Raw genomic sequence first — 24,684 nt, 5'->3', positions numbered from 1 at the left:
TGTTCCAAGAAAGGAGGTTTATTACCCGCCTTCCTTTGGGCACTATAGCGTGTCCCCCCTTAAACACTCCCTCAATATCCGTGCAGCTCCCCGATCCTGAGTAAAAGGAATAGGGTTTGCAAGACAACCAACCATGCTAGCCATAGGCCCGGCTGACATGGAGGCCTCAGTAATGTTATTAGTAATAACAATTTGAGCTGGAAAAGGACTAACTTCCCCTGTGTCTATACTGCCACAAAGTCGTCGTGGGGCCTCCTCCCCAGGGTGTTCACATATCTCCCCCCCGGGCACTGAACTTCAATCGCAATCTTCCAGCCCGGAAAGCTGCGAAAACCGATTGAAAGTGTCCAGTGGGGTAAAAGGTCTTAGATGATTCATCCTGGTGCCATGGTTCATCGTATGTCTATAAGGGACCGTAGACCAGGCAGAGTACTGGTCAGACGCCAAGGCAAAGTGTTGCCCATACTGAGGATGATTGTTGTTATATGGCAAGGTAGGGGATGGCCTATAGGATTGAAAATTATTTGGATATTTAAAGGGAATAGCCTCTAACCTGGGATAAAAGTATGTTAGGGCCCGAGGGATGATGCGAGTTTCCCCATTTCCAGGTGGCCAATTTAGGATATAGTCAACAGCCCGGGGATCTCTAAAGTTGACCACCACTAGATCCCCCTCTATATCATTAGTTCTACTCCCCAGCCAGTTGATCCGTCTAACATGCACTATATCCCCATCTATATTGGGCGCTATCGGCCTATACGTCCTCAGCCAATGAATAATTTTATTTTTGAGGTCAACGTATCCCTCCTTCTTATTTTCTGCTAACTGGGGGACCCCAGTCAAGACCACCACAAATGGCACTGCTTCTGGGGGAATCTCCACTTGTGGCACCTTTTTATGTGGTATTCTATTATCTCTACCTTCCCCTTGGTCGTTCTGGTTGTTACTTGACGGGGCCTTTGTGATTGGTTTATTTGGGGCATCACCTAATTCAATTACTGGTGTCTTTAATTGTTTTGGAAGCGGTGGGTTTTGGGAGGGAAGGTCAACTCTACCCTGGGGCTGTGAAGTTTGCTTGGCCGACTGAGCTGGGGCAGATGGGTTTTTTGGAACAGTGGTAGAAGGGAGCCTTACCGAAGGTGCAGAATATGCTACCCCATTCCCCTGGGGTTTAGTCAGAGTGACCATGCTAGTTATGGCAGCTTCCAGTATGGTCAGTCTAATTTCCACCTTTTTAATGGACTCATTAATAGGTAAAAGGAGAGATCTCAACAAAAACTCCAAGTTCCCTATCAATGTGGGGAGAAATGAAGTAACAGCTGCTGTAGCTCCAGCATTGCTGTCAGGAACCACAGCTTGTATAGCTGTTTTAGATGAACTATGAACCAATGGTGGTACTACTACTGGTGTAAGATCCTGTTCCTCTGCAGGGGTAATCGCGGTTGAAATGTGGGTTTTTGCCCCTTTACCAAAATCACTATGCGGGGTTTTAGCTTTACCTGGTGCCACCCTTTGTTTCCTCCTTTTTTTACTAGGTGGTGGGCGGTGGATCTGGGCAGCAAGTAAAAGCTTTGGTTTCTGTTTCCTAGACTTGGATGTGACAATGGTGCGCCTTGGACTAGGGGTCGGAGAATCAATTATAATGTTGTCCAAGGGCAAACAGGGTGTGGATACAAAATCACGGAACAATAGGGGAACGCCTTCTTGACTAGCGTTATCCTCACTCAAGTCAACTGAACCTCCCTCCCGGGTCAAAACAAGCAGGGAACTATCAGTGAGGGGTCTATGTTTCATGCTCTCAACTGAGCGACACCGCTCTGACCTACGCTCTGCTAGGATAGAGTCCTTTTCACCCTCACTCTTCTTGGGGAAGTAGTTCTCCAAAGACCCATTGCGTAGTCTTCCTTTTTTCCCAGGGGTTTCCACCTCTGTCGACATAACCAACGTGTGGCAGGACACGGGCCACTGAACTACAGATGTTAAGGGATAGGCCCAGCCCGGCCTCCTCTGGCCTACGAGGGCCTTAGAGGACCGGCCCTTTGCCCGGGCTTAGCCCCGGGCGTCCCGCTTAGCGAGGGTTAGTTGCTTATATTAAGGTGAGGAGGTGGTTGGGGGCGGGGCAAGCAGGGAGAGCGTCCAGGTGCAGGTGATGGCAACACAGGGACTCCTGGGAAATGGAGTCCCTGTCCCTCACCTGGCGCTCGCAGCCCTGGAAGAGTGTTCTTTTCGCGCCCTTTGAATCCGCCCAAGTCGCCAGCAAGGATCCTTCTCCTCGGTTGAGCACCCAGCAGGACGGGCGATGCGGGACCCGCGCAGCGGGTACCGCGAGGTGCAGCGGTGGAAAATGCAAATTCAGCAGCAGTACGTTGCAGGGATTACACGGTGAGCTCCCTGGACAGCAGTTACAGTTTAGGCGTCTCCCAAAGTTCCTAAGGATGCAGCGCCTTTAGCTCGGTGATGGGGGGCGGGGCAAGCAGGGAGAGCGTCCAGGTGCAGGTGATGGCAACACAGGGACTCTTGGGAAATGGAGTCCCTGTCCCTCACCTGGCGCTCGCAGCCCTGGAAGAGTGTTCTTTTCGTGCCCTTTGAATCCGCCCAAGTCGCCAGCAAGGATCCTTCTCCTCGGTTGAGCACCCAGCAGGACGGGCGATGCGGGACCCGCGCAGCGGGTACCGCGAGGTGCAGCGGTGGAAAATGCAAATTCAGCAGCAGTACGTTGCAGGGATTACACGGTGAGCTCCCTGGACAGCAGTTACAGTTTAGGCGTCTCCAAAAAGTTCCTAAGGATGCAGCGCCTTTAGCTCGGTGGTGGGGGGCGGGGCAAGCAGGGAGAGCGTCCAGGTGCAGGTGATGGCAACACAGGGACTCCTGGGAAATGGAGTCCCTGTCCCTCACCTGGCGCTCGCAGCCCTGGAAGAGTGTTCTTTTCGCGCCCTTTGAATCCGCCCAAGTCGCCAGCAAGGATCCTTCTCCTCGGTTGAGCACCCAGCAGGACGGGCGATGCGGGACCCGCGCAGCGGGTACCGCGAGGTGCAGCGGTGGAAAATGCAAATTCAGCAGCAGTACGTTGCAGGGATTACACGGTGAGCTCCCTGGACAGCAGTTACAGTTTAGGCGTCTCCCAAAGTTCCTAAGGATGCAGCGCCTTTAGCTCGGTGGTGGGGGGCGGGGCAAGCAGGGAGAGCGTCCAGGTGCAGGTGATGGCAACACAGGGACTCCTGGGAAATGGAGTCCCTGTCCCTCACCTGGCGCTCGCAGCCCTGGAAGAGTGTTTGTTTCGCGCCCTTTGAATCCGCCTAAGTCGCCAGCAAGGATCCTTCTCCTCGGTTGAGCACCCAGCAGGACGGGCGATGCGGGACCCGCGCAGCGGGTACCGCGAGGTGCAGCGGTGGAAAATGCAAATTCAGCAGCAGTACGTTGCAGGGATTACACGGTGAGCTCCCTGGACAGCAGTTACAGTTTAGGCGTCTCCTAAATTATGAAAATGTCAGACCTACTGGCTTTGAGACGGTTTTTCATAATGCATTTATTGTCACGAATCAGATATTAGTGGGTTCCAGACATTCCCAGACCATACAACAAGGTCAGCTATAAGAGTGCCGGGATAAGGTACACTAATCTACTGGGGCCACTGATTCAATACCCTGGGAGATTTAGGATACCACCTAATCCCTGTGGGTAGGGACACTTGTGGGGAAGCTGTCCTGATTCTGGCAGTCCCCTCCCAGAATCATTCTAAACACTTTTGGTGTGCTTCTTCCCTCTTGGGCACCACTTTTCTTGCTACTTCCAGGTGTCAGTAAAATTATAGAGATGACGATAAATAGCCTATCTTCTAGAGTTCGTGGAATTCAACAACATACTACACCTCACTCAAACAGGTTTTTGGCCAGGTTGTAGTACAGAATTAGCACCTGATGGCTATGGAGGATCTTACAAAAGTTCTTGACCATTGTTTGTTCTTTAGGCTTCACCAGGGTATCTTATGCGGATGGTACGGATATTACAGTCTCTCTCTCACCCAATTCAAGCTTTATTTCTTAAACAAACATATGTTTAGAGCAGGTCACTAGCTGGATAGCAGCTAGCTGCCTAAAGGAAATTGGGGACAGAACAGAGGTCCTTTTATTTGCAACAATCCATTTCAATGAAATCAACTTATTTGGCTCCCATCCCTAGGCAATTGCCTACCCCCAAAACCGAAATAAAGTCTGGGTGTCACACTGGATAGACATCTTACCTTGCCTCTCACACCAAGAAGGTTGCTGCCAGTTACTTTGGCCTCTTTAGAGCCCTGAGAAAGACTCCTAAATGTATTCCCAATGGATATTCGCAGGATAGTGGTGGACTAATAATATCATGCATTGACTACAGCAACTCCCTATATTTAAGCAGCCCACTCTCTGTCATTAAAAAACTGCAAATCATCCTGAAATGCTGTTGCTCTAATACTACTAGGCATTCTGAAAAAACAATAGGCTCTCCCGGCTCTCACCACATTTCATTGGCTGCCAATACACAGCTGGATCAACTTCAAAGCACTGTGCATTGCACACCATGCATGACACAAATAGGCCTGTGCATCATCCATCATCTCATCAACTACTACCTAACCAATAGAGAACTCAGCTCAAGCTATCTAGGTTTTTTCGTTGTTCCTAGAATCAAGAGAGCCAGGGGCAGTGGTTGCTCATTCATCCATCTTGCCTCTAAACTCTGGAACTATTTACCTACAAGTCTCAGAATAAGTTACAATCTGTTAAGTTTCAGAAAGCATCTTAAAACTGTTCACCTGAATGCTCACTACTCAAGCAAGGGCTTTTAGCGTTGGGTGCCTGTTTTGGGTAGCCATGTGCCCAGTACACACTTGTGAATAGAATAGAACATGAAGAAATATGTTTTTCTTAAATAGCCCAGAGGCATAATAAGCCTCTCTTTCACTTTGATGCCATGCTCTGATTACCTCTGGTCTGGCAACACTGCAACAAGAAGTCTTTATATGTTTCCTTTCTTCTTTTTTATTAGGAATATATAGAAAAGTGCAAAACAATCAAGAATCCATGAGATACACAATCATTACCAGTTCATTACATTCAAATGTAGACCACATAGAAAATGTCATAGTATAAATGATAGAGACATCCAGTATAAGTAAGGCATTTAGCATGTATACAGATAATGGTCTCATGAGAAAAGGATTCTCGTAATATGGTGCCTGCATAAAGGAAATCATGAGCTGACAGATACTAGATGAGCACGGCCATGAATATTTGATTTGATTTGACCGCCATTTCCAGACCACATATGTAAATACATTAATTCCACCACTCTCTTTTAGTTAGGGGGATCCTGATTTAGTTAATGTTTACAGGTCTATAATTGTGCTAGGATACTTGCATACAATATAGTACTTGAGAATTTCAAGGGGATGCTCTAGTTAAGCAAAGAAGTAACATCTTCAGTGTGGGATAGACATGTATACCCCATCTTTATTTCTTTAACTACCTTATGCCATTATGTCTGCATTTTATGGCAGTTGAAAAAAGATGTGTGCAGTGTCCGCTTCAGTGTAGACACAACAAAAGCACTAGGCATTAGTTCTACATCCGCATCAATGTAATCTTTTTGGGGTAAAATATGTATATTATATTAGCTTATATTTATGTTTTCTCAAGGGTGATAAATAAAAAAAATTGTGGCTCCTCATTATGCATTGTTCTATTTCCTGGGTAGTAATTGTTTCTTCAAGATGTAAGGCCCACCAGCGCTCCAAAGTTTGTAAATTATCTGGCTTTTTCTCCAATAATAATTGATAGACCTTACCTATTATCACTTTGTGCTAAACAGATGACATACATTCAATATATTTATTAGGCTGACATTCTTTTTACAAATTCTTTGAGCTATAGATACTTAAAAAGCATTGACATAATACACTGAAAGTGTAATGAAAAAACTAAAAACAGAGTTTTCCAACAATTGTCCTAAATTCTGTGAGCATGTGACCAGTTCACTGCCATTAAATCCCTGAACTAGCCATTTGTGTCAACAGGCTAGCCCCCCAAGTCCTCCTTAGGGTCACCTCCTAGGCCCCAAATATGAATAATTTCATCCCCCAACACAAAGTTAGTAACCAGGGCTTTGTATATGTTGACCTGTTTACCTTCCTCAGGTTCTCCATTGTCGCTGCCATCATCATCATCACTGAAATTTGTGTTGTTCCGCTTTTAGGCCTAGCTTTTTCTATCTCAAATCATGAGCCAATATTTCATTTTTCTCCGCCTAGGCTAGCGTTCTCTCCTCCTAGGCCAGTTCTTCTGCTGCTGTCTTTCCTCTGAAGCCAGCTTCTTCTCCTCCAAGGCCCTCAGCATCAGACGTTTTCTACGCCAAATTTCGTTCTACCTCAGCCTTTTCTCTTCTGTGCTCAAATTTTAGCTTGGCCATCTGCCTTTTCATCTATCTCTCATCCCTCCTGCTTTCCAAATCGTCAGGGATCAGGTTGTGGGAGGACACACTGCTCCCTGCTCTGGACCAGACAGGGGACTTACCACTGTGGGCCCTCCTCTCTCCTCTGACTCTATGGCCATTGCCAGGATATTCTTTCCCTCCTCCTTCATCTCATCCTCCCTTTATGCATCATAATCATCCTTTTGCTCCAGGGATTTAACATGCAAAATGTGGACCTCTTCCCAGGCTCTTAGGGCTATCTGGTACTCCTTTTTTGGAACTTTTTACTAGCCCCATCATCTCTTTTCCTTGCACAACGTTTTCAGCTCTGCCACAAGGAGGTCTTCATTGTTGCTGAGTTTTCCTTCTATTCTTGTTAAAAATCACAGGTGCACAGTACATGGCACTGTAGAACCCACTTCAAGAAATGAACATGTTGAACCACAAAAGTCGCTAAATACACCTATACACAACAGCTTGGCACAAAGCAGTCAGGCTTAACTTAGAGGCAATTTGTAAATGTATTTATGCAAAACACAAAGGGTAATAAAGTGAAAACACAAGAAAAATCCTAAAACAATTTAGAAAAATAGAGACTATTTTAATAAATAAACAAACACCAAAATAACAGAAATCTAAGCAGTAGAACCAGAGTTATGAATTTTAAAAGTTGAAGGTTAAACCAAGCTCCAAAAGGCGTGAAGCACCAACTGCGGCTATCTGGTTCGTCGGACTGGGACAAAGTCACAAGTGCAGGCCGACTGTGATGGAGTGTAAGCAGAGCAGTCCAGCACTAGCCTAAATTGGTTCACTTGAAGCTGGTAATTAGGAACTGTTCAGTGCTGCGATGCAAGACTCTGCTTCGGATCCAGTTAAGACACCGATCAGGAGCTGGGTGGTGCTGCTATGAGAGGCTCTGCATCAGATTCAGTGACGCAATTGATCAGGAGCGGCGTGGCGCTGTGATGTGAGGCCTTAAATGCCTCTGTGCCACTGTACGTCGGATTCAGTAAAACCATCAGTCCAGCCAAAGGTCAAGGATTTTTAGGAGCACACTTGGGGTTCAGGACTCACTTCCACTGAGGCCTGTAGTAGAGACTAGGTCATGTCCAGTTGAGTTTGGTCTGCTGTAAAGCAAGAAATACTTCTGGAAGCTTGTTGTGTCTCTGGAGGTGAAACAGAAGGTCGGACAGCTGACCCTTGGAGATAATTTTGGGGTCCTGGGCTGAAGACAAGCAGTTCCCATCTTCCATCTTTAGACAGCAGGTAGACTTTCTTCTGGATATTCTCAGGGTAGGAGTGTTTTGATTTCAGATTCTGGGGATGCCACTTTTATCCCCAGTGTTAACCTATGGTTTGAGGACACCTCTTTTTCTAACTCTAAACCTGGCCCCAGTCAGTTCTTCCCTTCTCCCAGGCTTGGCTGCCGCCTGGCTAGTGACACATATAGCAGGAAGACCCAGGTGTGAGCTGCATCTGCCAGTGACAGATTAGGCTTCTTCTGAAGCCAGGGAGGCTGGGTACAGCCTCCAGGCTACCCTTTGCAATGTAATCAGGGAAGTGGCGCAGCCCCTCCCAACCAATCCTGTCAGGAATACCTTCTGTTTTCCACACATAGGCCCTTTGCCCACTATCTGGATTGAATATACATCACACCGTAGGAGAGCCATTAACTGTCAAGTGGCCCTGGACACAGGCAGAAAGGCTTATTTGGCATAGGTAGGAGAATTTCAACTTTCTAAAAAGTGGCATTTTCAAAATAGCAATTTAAATTGTGATTGCCCATCAGGGGGGATTCTATTGATAAAGTCCTTGAATCATATTTCTAGCTAGTCCCAAACTGAAGGTATACGTTATAAGATGTAGCCCAGTGCTTTGCCACGGGAGAGTCAGCCTTGCTTCAGTGGAAAAATGATTTTGGAGACTTTTCACTGCTAGGACATGTAAAACATGAGTACACATGTCTTTTTTTTCAGATAGCATGCAATTGCCCTAAGGGCAAATAGAGCCTACTTTAGAGTTCACTTAAAATTATTAAAAAAGGAAGATTAAGGTTTAGAAAAAAGTTTAGTTTTCCTGGCCGAAATGAAAGTTTAAAACTGCACTACAGGCTGCAAGGGAAGGCCTCAAGACCTTTCTTACACGCTACTTTATTGGTAAGTTCAATAAGTGTAGTAGCCACTAGTATAATTCAATTTACATGCCCTGGGTAGAATTACTACCATATACCAGAGACTTATAAATAAATGAAATAATCCAATATGGTGTTTACCAATTTTATAATGTTTGGAAGAGAGAACACAGACACTTTACCACTGGTTAGCAGAGGTAAAGTGCACAGACCCCTAATGCCCAAAAATGTGTTAGCCTAAAGAAGGCAAAAATCTGGAGAATACGACATAAAAATGGCCATTTCCAAAAATGGACTTCACTGGTCATAGATGTTATCTAAAATAGATAACACTATTAGTGCCCATGAATGCCCGCAACTTATGCTGCATAGAATTCTAGACATATATATGGGCAATAATATACCATTAGATTTACTATATATCTCAGATTGTTTCATGAAGTGGAATGTCTGATATTGTTGAAAATAGAAACAGCAGATATGAGTTTAAAGTCCTAGGTATATTGCAGTGTGTCATTGCATCACTTCTAATTTCAATAGTAGCAAACTTTAACTTTAAGTACACTTTCAACTCTTGAGGTCTGTGATAATATTTCTTGCTAGGACAACTGTGAATTCAGATATAGTTTGATGTTACCTTGTGGATTACAGTAATTATCCTTGTTGCAATACCCATATACCATACTGTGTACTTTGTAAACATTATAAACGTTGTGAGCTTTAACACTTCCCATGCTCATGACAAGCTCAGCTCGTCATGAGCCACGGGGCCATGTGCTCATGACGAGCTGAGTTCGTCATAACGGCCGCAGCGCTAACACGCGGGGCTAATTCCCCCTCCCTGCTGAACGTTCTAAAGAAACGGGTGTGGCCCTGACGAGCTGAGCTCGTCATGAGCACAAGGCCACCTTGGCTCATGACGAGCTGAACTCGTCATGAGCACCGGGGCGCTGTGCATGCCCCCTGCCCCCAGCACAGCTGGGGAATTACCCCCGCAGGCAAGGGGTTAAGGATTTAATCCATAAACTTTATGCAATACGGAAATTCACTTAAAAACAATAATTCAGAAATCTCCTTAAATTGTAGTCCGTGTTTTGTTTCTAGATCACCACTTATCAAATGGAGTAGTCCCCATATCTAAATGTTTGAAATCACTACCCTAATACAATTCCATCCATAGAATAGTCCTCTGATCATAGTGAGTTGATTCAGAATGGGAGGTGTCCATAGAAGCTGTCCTCAAGTTGTTGTGGATTTCAGTTAGCAAGGTCTCAGTTACAACAATTAAATAGCAAATAAACATCTTGATTATTCAGCCAGGGTACTGTGGACCATGTGGAAGGTTACACTCAACATCAAGAAAATGCATGGCTATTCCCAAACAGCATGATTGTTTGAGAATCACATGGCAATGTAGTTCGTTCTCAGTGCCATCGCGTAGTGTGTCCTCCAGAGATGCAAAGCCGTTTGTCAAATGGCAGCAACATTGATTGTGCAGCACCAGTCTTTCTTTCCTCTGACTAGAGGTAGCACAAGTGCAATCAAAGTATGGGTTTAAGTGCCTGCAGAGCAAAGACAGATAAGCTACAATTTATGAGAAACTGAAATACTACACATAAGTAAGAAAGACTGATCAGGCAGGCAATTAAGAGATATGAGTTAACTAGAGAAGGGACTGTTAACCCTGGCATCCTTAGAGTGGTCTTACCTCCAATTCTTTGCTTACCTCATCCACTTTTCTGACCTTAGTTTTTTCTGACATCAGGACTCTGTGCACTTTACCACTGCTAAAGTGCTTGTGCTCTCTGCCATAAACATTTTTTAATATTGGTTCCTCCCCTATTGAGACATTTGATTTGCTTATAAGCCTCTAGTAAAGTACACACATGTACCAAAAAAATAGATTTTAACAAAACCGGAGGGAAGAATGCAAAAGATTTGTGGGAATACCACACCAAGGATGTGAGGTCTAATAATGTTGCATACTAGGACACTGCTGTCCAGACCCCAGTATATGTGATGTGACCCCTGAAACATAGTATAATCAGGTAATCTCCAAAAGATATATTTAATTTTACGGTAAGGCAAAAGCATATGGCGCAAGAAAAAACACAAATGACAAGTTGTGCCATCCAGTAGGCTGACAAAGAAAACATGCTTCCCCATCCATTCAGTGGTGAAGTTGTAAGTATAATAAATATTTAGGAAAAGTAACTTTTGAACAGTTAAAATGTGTCTGCCTGAACCTCTAGTATGCTACAGCCACGGCCCGTGGAGGGAGTTCCGTGGGGCAGAAAGGCGGGGCGGGGGGGGGGGCAGGGTGGGGGTGCTAAACCTTGGAATATGGATAATGTGAGGTAAGTAAACAATTTAATACATAAAACAAATTTCGTAGCGCGCCCAGCATCGCATTTTGAGATGCAGGGCGCGCTACGAAATTTGTTTTATTTATTAAATTGTTTACTTAACCTCACATTATCCATATTCCGATATTTAGCACCCCCCACCCTGCCCCTCCTCTGCCCCGCCTTTCTGCCCCACGGAGCTCCCTCCACAGGCCGCGGCTGCTATGCTAATTACCATTAGCCTACCAACCGTTTCCCTATCAGTGCTTTCCTTTGACAAGGTACAAGCAGAAACAGAATATTGGCTTAGACCTTTTCACAGGAAGGGCAGGGTGTGAGATATGTGAAAGGAAGGGCAGCTGGTGAGAGTCTGGGAACACCATTAAATTACATTTTACCAGGGTAGGGCCTGCCCATTCATAGTTAAGTGTAAAGGAAGACCTGGGATAGAGACACCGCTTGTTTCATAGGTTCTCTCAAGCCACTTTGGCAGCAGCCACATGAAAGTGGTACCCGGTCTCAGAATAACTTTTTTATAACTAAACAGGAGAGGACTGATCATTCCCCTAAACACTGCCCTGGCTGGGACACAAACTCCCTTCAGGGGCAGAAGGATTGTACCTAGTTGTATTTGTCTCGAGATAGTGCACTGTGGTTTAGTTTGCCACAAGGCAAACATGATGTGCTGCAAAGGTGTGTAGGGTTGCCCTAGGATGCTTGTTCTCAATGGTTAGAGTATATATGGGAGTCATCCCCACCCACTGGCTACCACTTATAGTTAGGACTAAGAAGTGGGCTCCAGAGATCAGTTGATTGACCTCATGTGTGGCTATAGGAACATAACAAGCTGCAAGAAGCATTTTTCCTGAAGTGCCCAGCTTACCAGTAGCAACGAGACTTGAACTGGACCCTGCTGTGGCATCTGCTGGAGTACGTCATGGCAACTAATTGCTGTCTCTGAGGTCCTGACCCTTCAAAGGCATGGAAAGTGTCTTCCTGATACAAGGATATCAGTGGCTGCAAAATTTAAATGTTTCCCATTCTGAATTTTCCCACCAAAACTGATGGCTTCAACAGGATCTCATCCATTGTCAATTCAGCTTCAAGAAGATCTGTGCCATAGACTCTCCCCTCATCGTGTGGTGGACACTTCCTCCTTTGGAGATTCTACGATCCCGGGACAAGAAACATCGCCACTGCCCAGCGCGGGGAAGGACACTTTCAGTGCTTGAACTTTTAGTAGAGTTATCAGCTACAAGTGGTAATGGCTTGACTTTCGATGGCTTCCGTCTCATTTATGACTTGTATGTGTGCTCAAGGGTCTCGCTGGGGAGGGTCCGTGTGCTGGTTCGGAAGGGTCAGGGTTAAGTTCATTACATCGGGATGATTTGGAACTACTGCTAATGGTGCCTGAATCGCAACTGTTTGATTAATAAGGCTGGGCGGTGTAACACGGTACCCCCTGTGGTCCTTTGTAGGAGTAGCTTGACATCCGTCCTTTGCTACAGGGGGGATCTGTGTTGGGCGGGGGGACTAAGGGGTCGGGAACATTGTAGGACTATGCCCTCTTCCACTCTTCTTCTTCTTTTCCCTTCTTTTAGGGTTTAGGTTAGTGGGCGACAGGCACGCTGCTAGTGGGGTTAGGCTATAGCCATCGGCAGGGGTGCAGGGTGGGGGGTTGGAGGTTTTTATTTTTTATTTTGCCTTTCTTGTTTTCTATTGCCTTTCTTTTCTCCCTTCCCTTTATTCCTTTGGATCAGTATGGTTTGTGCTCTATTTTGACATATCGAGATCTGGTATTTAGTTCCCTGGATTCACGTTTGATCGCACCTTGGGTGGGCAGGCCCTGAGTACTGGCGTCTACGGAAATGTATACTGCACTGTTGTGATCTCTGAATCGTAAGTCTTAATGCCGTAGTCCCGTGTATTGTTCTTTTATCTACATATCCTGATTTCCTGGCCTGTCCTCCGCGTCCTATTGTTCATATTGTACGGCACCTGATCCGCTCATTTAAATAATATAAAATGAAACCTTTATTATCTCCTGTAATGTATCAATGCGTTTTAGTACAAGATCCATTCTTAATCACTGCCGTACCTCAGGGTTGTCGGCTGATGAGCTGTGTTAAATACTGATAAATCAGGTTTCACTTTTGTTTAGCGGCCGGCCCCCGTGGTTGTAGGCCCATACTTGTACCTTATGAATGCTGCAATAAAGGTTTTCAAAAAAGAAAAAAAAAGAGTCAATGGCAAACTTTTCTATTTAGTTGTTTGGAAAGTCAGCACGCGGAGGAGAGGTCCTGGGGACCCACTAGCCTTGGCCACGCTCCTTAGTGGGTTTTTTGATTCGATGCTTGTAACACTGATAATAAAGAAATATCAAATGAATAAAGAAGGAGAAAGATCAACACATAATAGTACAAGCTAAATAAAACAAAGAATTATCACGGAGTATACATTTTTTATCTCAATAATTACATATATTGCACATTTCGCTCACTTCTTTATTTATTCCAACAAAACGAAATCATTTATACAGGTCACTGACCAAATACACATTGATCGCACCTTGGGTGGGCAGGCCCTGAGTACTGGCGTCTATGGAAATGTATACTGCACTGTTGTGATCTCTGAATCGTAAGTCTTAATGCCGTAGTCCCATGTATTGTTTTTTTATCTACATATCCTGATTTCCTGGCCTGTCCTCCGCGTCCTATTGTTCATATTGTACGGCACCTGATCTGCTCATTTAAATAATATAAAATGAAACCTTTATTATCTCCTATAATGTATCCATGCGTTTTAGTACAAGATCCATTCTTAATCGCTGCCGTACCTCAGGGTTGTTGGCTGAGGAGCACGCAGAGGAGAGGTCCTGGGGACCCACTAGCCTTGGCCACGCTCCTTAGTGGGTTTTTTGATTCAACATCATTTGCATATTGCGTGTTTGAACTCCTGCCATTTGAGTGCAGACTATTATGAGATCAATCTCTTTTACATATTAGGCACATGTACTCCAGATACAGAAACAAGTGCAATCAGTTCATTCCTTGTTGCATACTCATACTTTTATGAAGACTCAGGTGGTTGTCCTAGCTTATCTGGCTTATAATCCACTTGATGGTAGTCCTGTCCACAAAGAAGTAGTAGGCCAATGCCCTTTAGTTCCTCCAAATATTATTCTAATCTTTAGATATTTTGCTCATTGGACTTCTTCCAACAAAAAGTTGATGCTTTTGGCCCTAGTAATTAAAAGGCCTCCTCAGGACTGAGGAAGTCAAGAGAACTGGTATCACACCTCCCAGTCCATATTCTTAATAAGAACACATTTCCTCGAGCTGGCTGGAGTTGAGAACAGCCGCTCACAGGAGGGACTCATGCTGTTTGTTTGGCCGCCCTTTCATCGCCGATACTTTAGGGACCAGGAGCCGCGGATCTCAGCACACCTGTGCTGCCACGCCCACTGCCCACAGCGCTACAAAACTCCTTGTGGCCCCCGCTTTGCGGGAGCCGCTCCCAGGAGGGACTTGTGCTGTTTGTTTGACCGCCCTTTCATCGCCGGAACTACAGGGACCAGGAGCTGTGGATCTCAGCACACCTGTGCTGCCACGCCCACAGTCTATAGCGCTACAAAACTCCTCCCCGCCCCTGCTTCGCGGGCGCCGCTCACAGGAGGGACTCGTGCTGTTTGTTTGGCTGCCCTTTAATCGCCGGAACTACAGGAACCAGGAGCCGCGGATCTCAGCATACCTGTGTTGCCACGCCCACTGCCCACAGCGCTACAAAACTCATTGCGTAAAGAGGAAATGAGGAGGGACACAACAGAAGGTGAAAAAGCCTACGGTCTGCAAGTTAAGTAAAAGGGGAGAGAGCCCAAATCCAGACCATCCATCTATTGAGGTCCCCCAGCAAACACCCCTAGCAAGAAATGCACTGAGTGTGGACGAAAATGCTATTGGACTGCCACAGACTGATGATGATTATTGGGCAAAGATAGGTGCTCTTATGTCATTGACTTTGGAGCCCCTAATAACAAGACTCTTGTCGATTGAGAACAGGCTTGTGGAATTTGAGTCTGCATTAACTTCTACTGTGGGAGGCCCTAAGAATAAATCTCTAAGTTGTGGCCAGGGTAATGAGTTGGTGAAGGTGGGAGGAGGGGATCTTGCAGCACGCACAGGGACTACTGTGATACCTACTGTAGGGCCGGTAACCCCACCAAAGGATTCTTATAAGATAAGTTCAGAAATAATCAGTGGGGGAAATATAGTGCCTGCAGAGATACAGGGGGATAGCCGTAGGTTCCAAGGAGAACGATAGGCCCGATCCCAGACAGTTGGTCCAGCCCTGAGGAGGAACCCTACTGAGATTGAGGTAAAAAACGCATACCTTCACCTAGACCTCCCTCCTGAGTGCTCACCATATGTTACTGTTCTGACTGGCGTCCCAGAGCTAGAAGATGGCAAAGTAGAATCTTATGAGCAATTAAAAAATAAGACAATACATTGGTTAAATACGAACAGACCACTCCATCGAGAGGTACAGTATAAACTTTTATTTGTGCGAAGGGTGAGCTGGGTAGGCTGTAGATTAAAAAATACAGCGAAGATTGTATTGTCATTAATTTTGAAGATCCAAGGGCCGTGGAGCATGTTTGTTGGGGCCCCTTGATAAACCCCCAATCGTCTATACAGGCTAGGGCCCTAAGCTATTTTTACATCCTCCCAGACTCTATGCCTAATCAGGGTAATCGTGAGCCTTCAATGGGTAGGTTGGGCCACCCAGCTATGATGATTGAAGGGGTAAATAGGGGGAATGGTGAGCAACTGCCAGCAGTACCACTTAACAATAGATTTAGTGTACTGGATTTGGTGGATTGACTGCCACCAATCGATACACATCAGATCATAACTCTGGAAAAATATGTTATCTCAAGGGCAGTGAGTGTGGACTCAGACCAATATCCAAGAGCATGTGGTGGAGCAGGGGCCAATAAGGACACAATGTTTAGCTTAGTCAGAAAACGGGGGAATTGGAGACTACTATCCCCCCAAATAACAGCAATTACGGTAGCTGCACAGTTGAATATCTCCCAGTAGATTCAGTCCCTAGCCCCAACGGAACTCGTAGCCTCGGGGTGGCTGACAAACTCCCACAGGAGAGAAACGGCAAGACAAGTGTACAATTAACTTCTGGGTCCCCTAAAATGTTATCTTGGAATATAGCAGGCATTGCCTCCAAACTGGACCAACTGGATTGGGGGGAATATATTGACTCTCACGAGATATGCTTGTTCCCAGAAACTTGGGCAGTAGAGCCACAATACAGGGCAGGCTTCGTAGACTATTGTGAGGGTGCAGTGAAAGGTCCAAAGGATAGACCGTCGGGGGTGCGCTACGCATTTGGATAGCCTCCCACCTAGGATGTAAGATCAAACGAGTAGAGACACAGTCCCCAGACATCATATGTATCCTCTTGTCATACAAGAAACTAACGAAACTTCCCATTAACAATATTTACTCTCGACCAACCCAGAGTGGTGGGATATCATTAACGTAAGACTGCTTGCTAAACCTTTTGAGCTCATTAGCCGGGAATCAAAACCTTATAATCTGTGGAGATTTCAATTGCCACTTTGAACCGTTAAATTGAATTATCCAACCAATTACTAGTGAGGAGGACATCATCTGGGTGATTCCAACAACCAATATGTACCCCATCACTCAATGGACTCCCCTAGTTTTGCACTGACTGCCTTAACTTTTACTTTCTTTTTAAGGGCCTGCAATGGTCGGTTCCCTGGCGATAACCCTGGGCGTCCGACCTTTAATAGGTGTGGACAGGCCACGGTTATCGATTATACTCTGATTAGTGTAGGGATATAGCATATTGTGATGGACTTCTCAGTAGTAGAACGCAGTGAAAGTGAACATAACCCCCTAGTTATGGAGTTGGATTTCCAGTGGAGGGGTACAGGTCCAGGTAGAGCCCTTGAGGAGCCGTATCAAAACAACCTGATTGTTGTAGATGGAGAGAGACGGATTAGATGGTCTAAGGTAAACCAATCGGCTGAAACAATGTCAAAATGGTATACCGGCATTATACCACTGCTAGAAAGGGCAAGTGTTGCTGCAGAAAATCAAACCAAGCTTGGTGTTGATAGTGACCTAGGCTGAATTCCCTAAGAAATGGCCCTGGTTTGGCGTACTTTTTTTCCACTAGCAGTTCTACTAAACATTAATCTGGTGGTGATAAAAGATCTTGGTATTCGAAATCTTGTAAGGAAGCGAAACTAGCTTTGTTGACTTCACTAAAAGGGGCCGATATCCTTTGTATTAAGAAAGCTAGGGCGGAATTAGACAGATGGCGGGAGGGCAAGAAGGCTTTGGACTCAAAAGACAGTAGAAGCTTTTGGAACGTGGTCCACTCTGTGAAAGCGGAAGGTAGAGCCACCCTTGATTCTAATATTGATGAGGATGCTTGGCACTCATATTTTAAGGAATTATATTCTACTTCCCTCACTGACATAAGTGTGAATTAAATCTCAGACTGTCGTTTTAACCCCCATATTTTATGTGAAACACCCCTGTGTACTATGGGAGAGGTGATATCTGCTTTGGCTAAGATGCAATTTAATAAAGTCCCAGGACTATATAAAATCCCGGGGGACTTGTTCAAAAGTGAACAGGTAGTCTGGGCTCCCTATCTACTAACATTATTTAATGCTATCTTGTACGGTCTTCCAGCACCGCCTACGTGGGCTGGTGCTGAGATTGTCCTGATTTACAAGAAAGCATCCCCGCTTGAACCATCCAATTAGCCTCATTGATGTTTAACAAAAACTTTTCGGGAGGGTATTATTAGGGAGACTACAGGAGTGGATGGAAGACCATGATATATTAACTCCGCTACAAGCTGGCTTTAGAGCAAAGAATTCAACTGTAGATCAGCTCTTTAGGCTGCAGTTGATATACTGGAAGCATGTGACTTTGGAAGGTGGGATTCTCTGTCTTACCTTCGTGGATTTGAAATCCGCATTTGATATGGTTGATCATGATCAGTTATGGAGTATCTTACTGGCCATGGGGGTACCACCCTATCTTTGTTTTCAACTCAAACGCCTCCACGAGGGCACGTACGCCAGAGTAAGATATGGTAAAGATGTTCGATTGACAGCCCCCTTCCCTGTTGACAAGGGGGTGAGGCAACCCTCTTTTCACTCTTCCTAAACAGCCTAATTGAAGATCTACTTGCCGTTAAGGACTTGGATTCCCCGAAAATATCATCCCACAAATTTCCTGCATTAATGTTTGCGGATGATACTCTGCTCCTCTCGAAGTCTCCGATGGGGATGCAGGTGGTTTTAAAGGAATTCACCCAGTTCTGTAAAAGGAGGAAACTTTTGGTCAACATTAATAAAACAAAATACATGGTCTTTAATGCCAAACCGACTACCTCCCCGCATCCAATAATGGACGATATAGCCCTTGAGCGAGTCCATATTTTTGATTATTTGGGCCTAACCCTGAATGATAAGATGGGTTGGGGCCCACAAATTGATAAGGCTAATTTGAAGCTCACTCAGGCTATAGGGGGATTATTGAAAGTCCAGAAGAGTTGTTCTTCCAAGGCTATAAGCCCACCGCTGGAAATATACAAAGTACAAGCGGTCAGCTTCTCTTTATGGGGCTTAACTCTGGGGTCACAGTTCACTAAATGCATTAACCCTCACTGAAAACAAGTTTATTCGACGCATTATGGCTATGCCAATAAACACACCCCTGGTACCCCCCAGGATGGATTTGGGTATCCTCCCAATGGTGGACTTAATCTCGAGCAGACCATTGCTCTACTGGCGACGGCTATGGAGCACACCTGAGTTGAGACACTATAGGGAGGAACTCAAAGTACTATTATCGTCACTGGGGGCGTGGGTAGTATACTGTGGCTGTCTTTTGAGAGGGATTCTTTTCGTTCCATTGGAAGGGAGGACTTATGGGCCACCCCGGAGGAGTCCTGCCCATCTATCCCCAAAAAAACGTCAGCCAAAGAACTAGGGGCCAGATGTAGGTAACCAAATACCGGTCGGTAATGGGCAAAAATACCGATTTTCGGCCTTTACCGACCGGTATTTGGATACTGAGATGTAGGGCATCTCAAATTACAGATTTAGTAATTTTACCGAATCGGTAAAATTACCGAATCGGTAAAATTACCGAATCTGTATTTTGAGATGTAGGTGGCACTGTAAACAGTGCCAAAGGGCTTTAAGGATTTGTTATTTACCACCAACTATTAATTGGTGGTAAATAACGAATACCTGTGTATATGCAAATCTGTGCATGTACACCCTTAGGGCATGTATGTGTGCCACATGGCCACATGGCACACAAGCCTTAATCAGGGGTGCAACAGGGTGTCAAAGTGACACCCTTTTTGACACCCTGCACCCTTGATTTTTTGGGAATTTACCGAATCGGTAATTGACATTCATTCCTATGGGCCTATAGGCCCATAGGAATCAATGGCAAATAATGAATCGGTAAATACCGATTCGGTAAATACAGAATCCTACTGATTTGGTATTTGTTACTGAATTATTACCTACATTGGATTTACCGATTCATAAATACCGAATCGGTAAAATTCGGTATTTATGAATCAGTAAATCCAAATTACCTACATCTAGTCCTAAGAGATTTTAAATTGACTACATCAATACAGGCGACTAGAGTAACAAGCCTGACACATAGGTTTCTGGTTTTTAAGTCACACTATCAATTTGAACAAGCTCTAGATTCAATACAGCCTGCATTAGCAAGGAGGCTGTTTCTCCAGTTTAGATATGGGACCCTACCTCTCTTTGCAACAACCAATAAGTGGTCAGATGATGCTTGTTATCTTTGCCCTGGATGCCAAGTGGCGGAGGAAACAGAAATTCACGTACTGTTCTTCTGCCCGGCTTACAGGCAGGCCAGGTCTAAATGGGTCATACAACTGTGTAGAAACTTGGGTATTAGGGAACACTGCGTATTCTATAGGATTTTAAAATCTGATGCATGCCTAGTGTATGTGGTTGTAATTTCTAAATTCCTCCTAGCTATGTGGCTCAAACGAAGGTACTTGTTGGAGATTGATATTTAGCTAACTGTGACCGCCTTAAATTATTTGTAATTATTTTCGACTATTTTAATAGAATTATTTGATATGTTTAATAATGTTCTTAAAGTTTTTATTCTAAATTATATTCTTAATATCAATTTTATCTAAAATGACTTCTGCCTGAATTAGACAATGAAGCCTATTCATCCTTACATATGCCAATCCCATCAAGAGACTAGATTGTATACTGCTATAGGAATGTATTTGTTTTAACTTATAAGTGCTTTTATGACTGTAACAGTCGCAATAAAGTAATGATGATGACGATGAGAATAGTAAATCTGCCCCCTTTTAAGTGACCAGAACCGTCTAAAAAATCACCCTGACTGGAGTTTGGAATTATAAATGTGGCACCCTTCAGTGACCAGCTCCTTTAATGAGTTTGACTGCCTATAGATTAGAATAACAAATCTGCCCCCCATTCAGACACCTGCATTTGCTGTAATTGAAACCTGCTTGGTGTTTTAAAAAGTACATTTGCTCCTTTACACTGTTTACTCTTTTCTTAAGCAAAATTATTTCTTTTCAAAGTTACTTACTTCAACGATAATATAATTCTTTATTAGTTTGCATGGGATATTTTGGTGCCTTGGTGCAAAGCAAAAGTTCCTAAGAGAATTTGGATGAAGCGCTGCAAAAAAAGAAATGCCGTCTATATCCTATCAACTTCTAGGGATTACTGTAAAATTACTATGATTTCTACATTATTTATACTTACCGATAGCAATAGGGCAAAGTGCGAGAATAAGATCTTTCAAGTATTGTCTACTCTTCACTCGTGTGTGTGATCATCTAACAGGTCAGATTCTCACTGATCACAAAATGGTGGTCGCCCAATTTTATAGTAATTTTGAGGTAAAGCCTTTATTTATTACTAAGAATGCGTATGATTCCTTTAAAAATTAATACACGCCTAAACCTGTCATTTAAGCGCTGATTGAATTATAATGTTTTTTTATTGTGACCTTCTCGTGTACAGTGGTCTGCCATCTTGGTAAATGCAAAATTTGATCATGTTAAAAAATATATATTTTTGTTTATTTTATTAAATCGTTATTTGTGCAACTTATTCATATTATTAGAATTTTATAAACAGTAATTAAGAACATACTTTTTATAGGGGAAAAAATGAGTTGTGAAGACGTCTGTAGTAACAGTATGTGTGGTAGAGGGGAAACATCCTGAACAACGACTCTGGAACAAGGAGTTCCAGAGGCATGAAAGCGGAACGACGACTTACCCGAACAACGACTCAGCCGTAACCACGCATGTGCGTGGTTAAGGCTGAGTCGGTCTAGTGTTCGGACAGGGCGGAGTTTGGAAGAGTTTCGCAGTCGTGGTGGAACTGGTAAGAGGAGTTAATTTTTATGGGGTAGGGGGAGTTAGTTTTATAGGGGTTGAGTTCGTATCTAAGAGGTGGGGGGTTCGTGATTATTTAAAGGGAGAGGGGAATTAGATTTATGGGGGTTGAGTTCGTATTTAGGAGGTGGGGGTTTTAATCATGTTACCATCATAAAGATTAAATCTAACTCATGTATCGTGAAAGAATGCACATTCTAAAAGGCTCTAAGGAACTTCAATTAACCCCTCCCCTGCTGGTGACGGAACCACTCCATCATCAGCCGCGGTCGCGCTGTGCTGATGACGGAGCGCTTCTGTCACAGCCCACTCAGAAAGCCTGCGCAGATTTCGCGCCTGCGCTGAACGTTCTATTGAGCGGGCGGGCCGTGACGGAACCGCTCCGTCATGAGCACAGCGCACCCGTGGCTGGTGACGGAGCGGTTCCGTCACCAGCATGTGCCCGCCCCACCCCCTTAGCACTGCGGTGGATAAGCCGCCGCAGTGAAGGGGTTAAAAAGGCAGCAAGAATGGCAGAGGTCGGGGAGCCGCCTGGACAGGCACAGATTGGATAACCTTGTGTATACCTCTAGAGCACCGTTGCTGTGATCGCATTTAAGTTCGTATTTAAAAGGTGGGGGTTTCATGTTTATTAAAAGGGAGAGGGGAATTAGATTTATGGGGGTTGAGTACATATTTAGGAGATGTGGAGTTTCGTGGTTATTAAAAGGGAGAGGGGAAATAGATTAATGGGTGTTGAGTTCATATTTTACGGGGTGTGAGTGATCGTGTTCGTTTTTAGGGTGGGGAATTAGTTTGTAAGGGCTGGGGGATCGGGGCACTAGATGAAAAGCATTTCTTTAACACATATTCCATTAACACAAAAAAATCGTGGTAAAGGAATGCGTGGTAAAAAAAATGTGGTTTAGATGAGGTCGTGGTTGCGACTTCGTTGATAGGGAAGTCGTGGTTGGGGAACTCATTATTCCAACATAAAACCCTCTGCAGGTAAAATAACATAGAGGGACATTAGGTTTATGGCCAAAGCAGCGTCCTGCTCAGATGTTCTATTTTGGTGGCTGTATGCATACAACTCAACTGAAGGAGGCACCATGGGTGTTGTGCTCTATGTACCCACATGTCTGGAAAATGGCAGCAAGAAAACATGCCAGATCTTTAAAAACACTATAAAAATAAAATTCTGCCTTACACCACAAATGTTGCTGCCGAAACCGAATTATTGCTCTTTTAATACAGAATGAAGCTGGCAGGTCTAGAGGTCCGTTTATCTAAAGCTGCTATTTTCTCTGCTGTTTTATTTTTAACGTTCACTTTCAGCACTTCAAAATATGATTTGTGATTTGCTTAAATTGTGCATTAGCTCCAATCGCTTAAAATCACGTCTCTTGTATTCTTAAAGTACTTGTGATGAACGATGCACACACGCTACTGTTTATCTTAGTAGAACATACATTTCATTATTTTGGATACATGACTGTTCTTTTTGTTTCCATGTTTCAGGGAATTCAGAGGTTGGCAATGGCTATTAGAGAAGAAATTACCCCAGGAGAGGAAATTAATGGATTCTCTGAGGAAAATGACTGTTCACAGAAGAGATGTAATTAGGAGCCGATCTTGGACATTTGTGCATCCTCAAATCGTAGTAAAGATAGACCAGCAACAGACAAGATATGAGAGAGAAACATTTGCAAAACCTTCACTAAATCAGCTTTCGGAATAGCTCAGCCGGAATTAATGTCATCATTCCATGCTCCTTGCCAAGTATCATTTTGGAATAAAAACGGTGCTCTGTTGCATCGAAAATTACGATGATGTTTTGGGATGCTCTATGTGCTGAAGTGTGATTTGTTTCTTTATATAAATGGAAATCTGAACAATGTTTGCCATAAATAAGTATTCAACCAGAAATCATTCATAATCATTTCATTTCAAAAGACTTTATTTGGTTCACATAACCTCAAAAGTACAATCACAAAACATGACAAATACATTTAAAATTTGCAACAGCAATAAAAAAAGATACGCGTCAAGTTACTTTATCATGGGAAAGTGCAAAAAGCAAGGGTTGGTTCATGGCTGTCTATAATGCTCCATACTCGGGAAGTGCAAAGTGCTTAATAAATAAATACATTCCCGAAAAACATTTACCTTACAGACATATTAAAAAGGATGACCTATACTTTATCATTCTTCAAACATGATAACTGGGGATTAAGGTTCTCTATACTGGGGTCTAAAGCCAACAACAATCTTGAATTATTCTAATAATAAACAAGGCCTAATTTAATACTAACAGGCTAGGGTGCTATAATTATTGTCCAACTACTGATTAATTAATATGATGGAGTAATTCACATCCGACATGGAAAAAGGCCCTATGATTCCTCACTGGAAATCTGAGCAATATTTGCCATAAATAAGTATTGAACCAGAAATCATTCATAATCACACCTCATCACTTGTGTCGTTATACATTTCACTCCATCCCTCTGAACGTTGGGATTTATGACAGTGTCAGAAGTAAATTATATGCAATGCAATCCGATTGATTTATTTTGACTCAGTAACTACAGTTCAAAGTTCAAAGTTCAAAGTTTATTATGATTTGGCTCTCATTGAGGGCCACATAAAATAACATACATATTATCATAACAAAATAAACACAAGTTACATACAGCAACCGAAATAACCACTTGTTATAAACAAATAATGCACTCATCAACAACTCCCAAAATCACATTAATATATGTCTAAAAATTCTTTAAAATATTTAAATATTCTGGAACAGAACATTTCGTTAGGGGGGCAATACAGAGCATGGAAAAACATTTTTATATTCATAATTCCCAATTGTAGACAAATTGGTTTTATCCATTTTTTGCGCAATAGGCGTAATATCGGACAAATAAACAGTACATGGTTAAGGTCTTGAGCAGCATTATTACATAAATGGCATAAGGGAGACACTCCATACCATTTTGCGAGGAGTGTATTAAGTGGAAGCAAATTATGACGTAAAAGGTACCATATCCTACGGACACCATGCGGAATATTCCACGTTAAGTATTGTTGGGCTTGTTTAGGTGTATAGGTTGAGACCAGGGCTTCCCTTTCTTTATACTTCTGTTGGGCAAGTATATCCAGCTTATAACATAGTTCCCAGGACCTACTTTTTAACTTTAACTTTAACTCTGATGGAGAAAGAGAAAATAACATACTTTCATCTAGTTCCAATAGTAA

General features: G+C 43.7%; 1 protein-coding gene across 2 annotated transcripts in view; it reads left to right on the top strand.

Moving 5' to 3' along the window:
* The window catches only part of LOC147728656 (kynurenine/alpha-aminoadipate aminotransferase, mitochondrial-like), a 486,130-nt gene extending 462,880 nt beyond the window's left edge, over positions 1 to 23,250 (top strand). For both annotated transcript variants that reach the window (XM_086962430.1, XM_086962432.1), the window contains exon 14: positions 22,945 to 23,250. In XM_086962430.1, the coding sequence (XP_086818556.1) occupies positions 22,945 to 23,049 (105 nt within the window). In that variant the 3' untranslated portion in view covers positions 23,050 to 23,250. The remainder of the gene's footprint in view (positions 1 to 22,944) is intronic.
* Positions 23,251 to 24,684: the final 1,434 nt, after the last annotated feature.

This window comes from Lissotriton vulgaris, chromosome 3_1, assembly GCF_964263255.1.
Source record: "Lissotriton vulgaris chromosome 3_1, aLisVul1.2, whole genome shotgun sequence".
NCBI lineage: Eukaryota > Metazoa > Chordata > Amphibia > Caudata > Salamandridae > Lissotriton > Lissotriton vulgaris.
The sequence above is the reverse complement of the archived record's forward strand: the minus strand, read 5'-3'. Positions and strand labels throughout refer to the sequence as shown.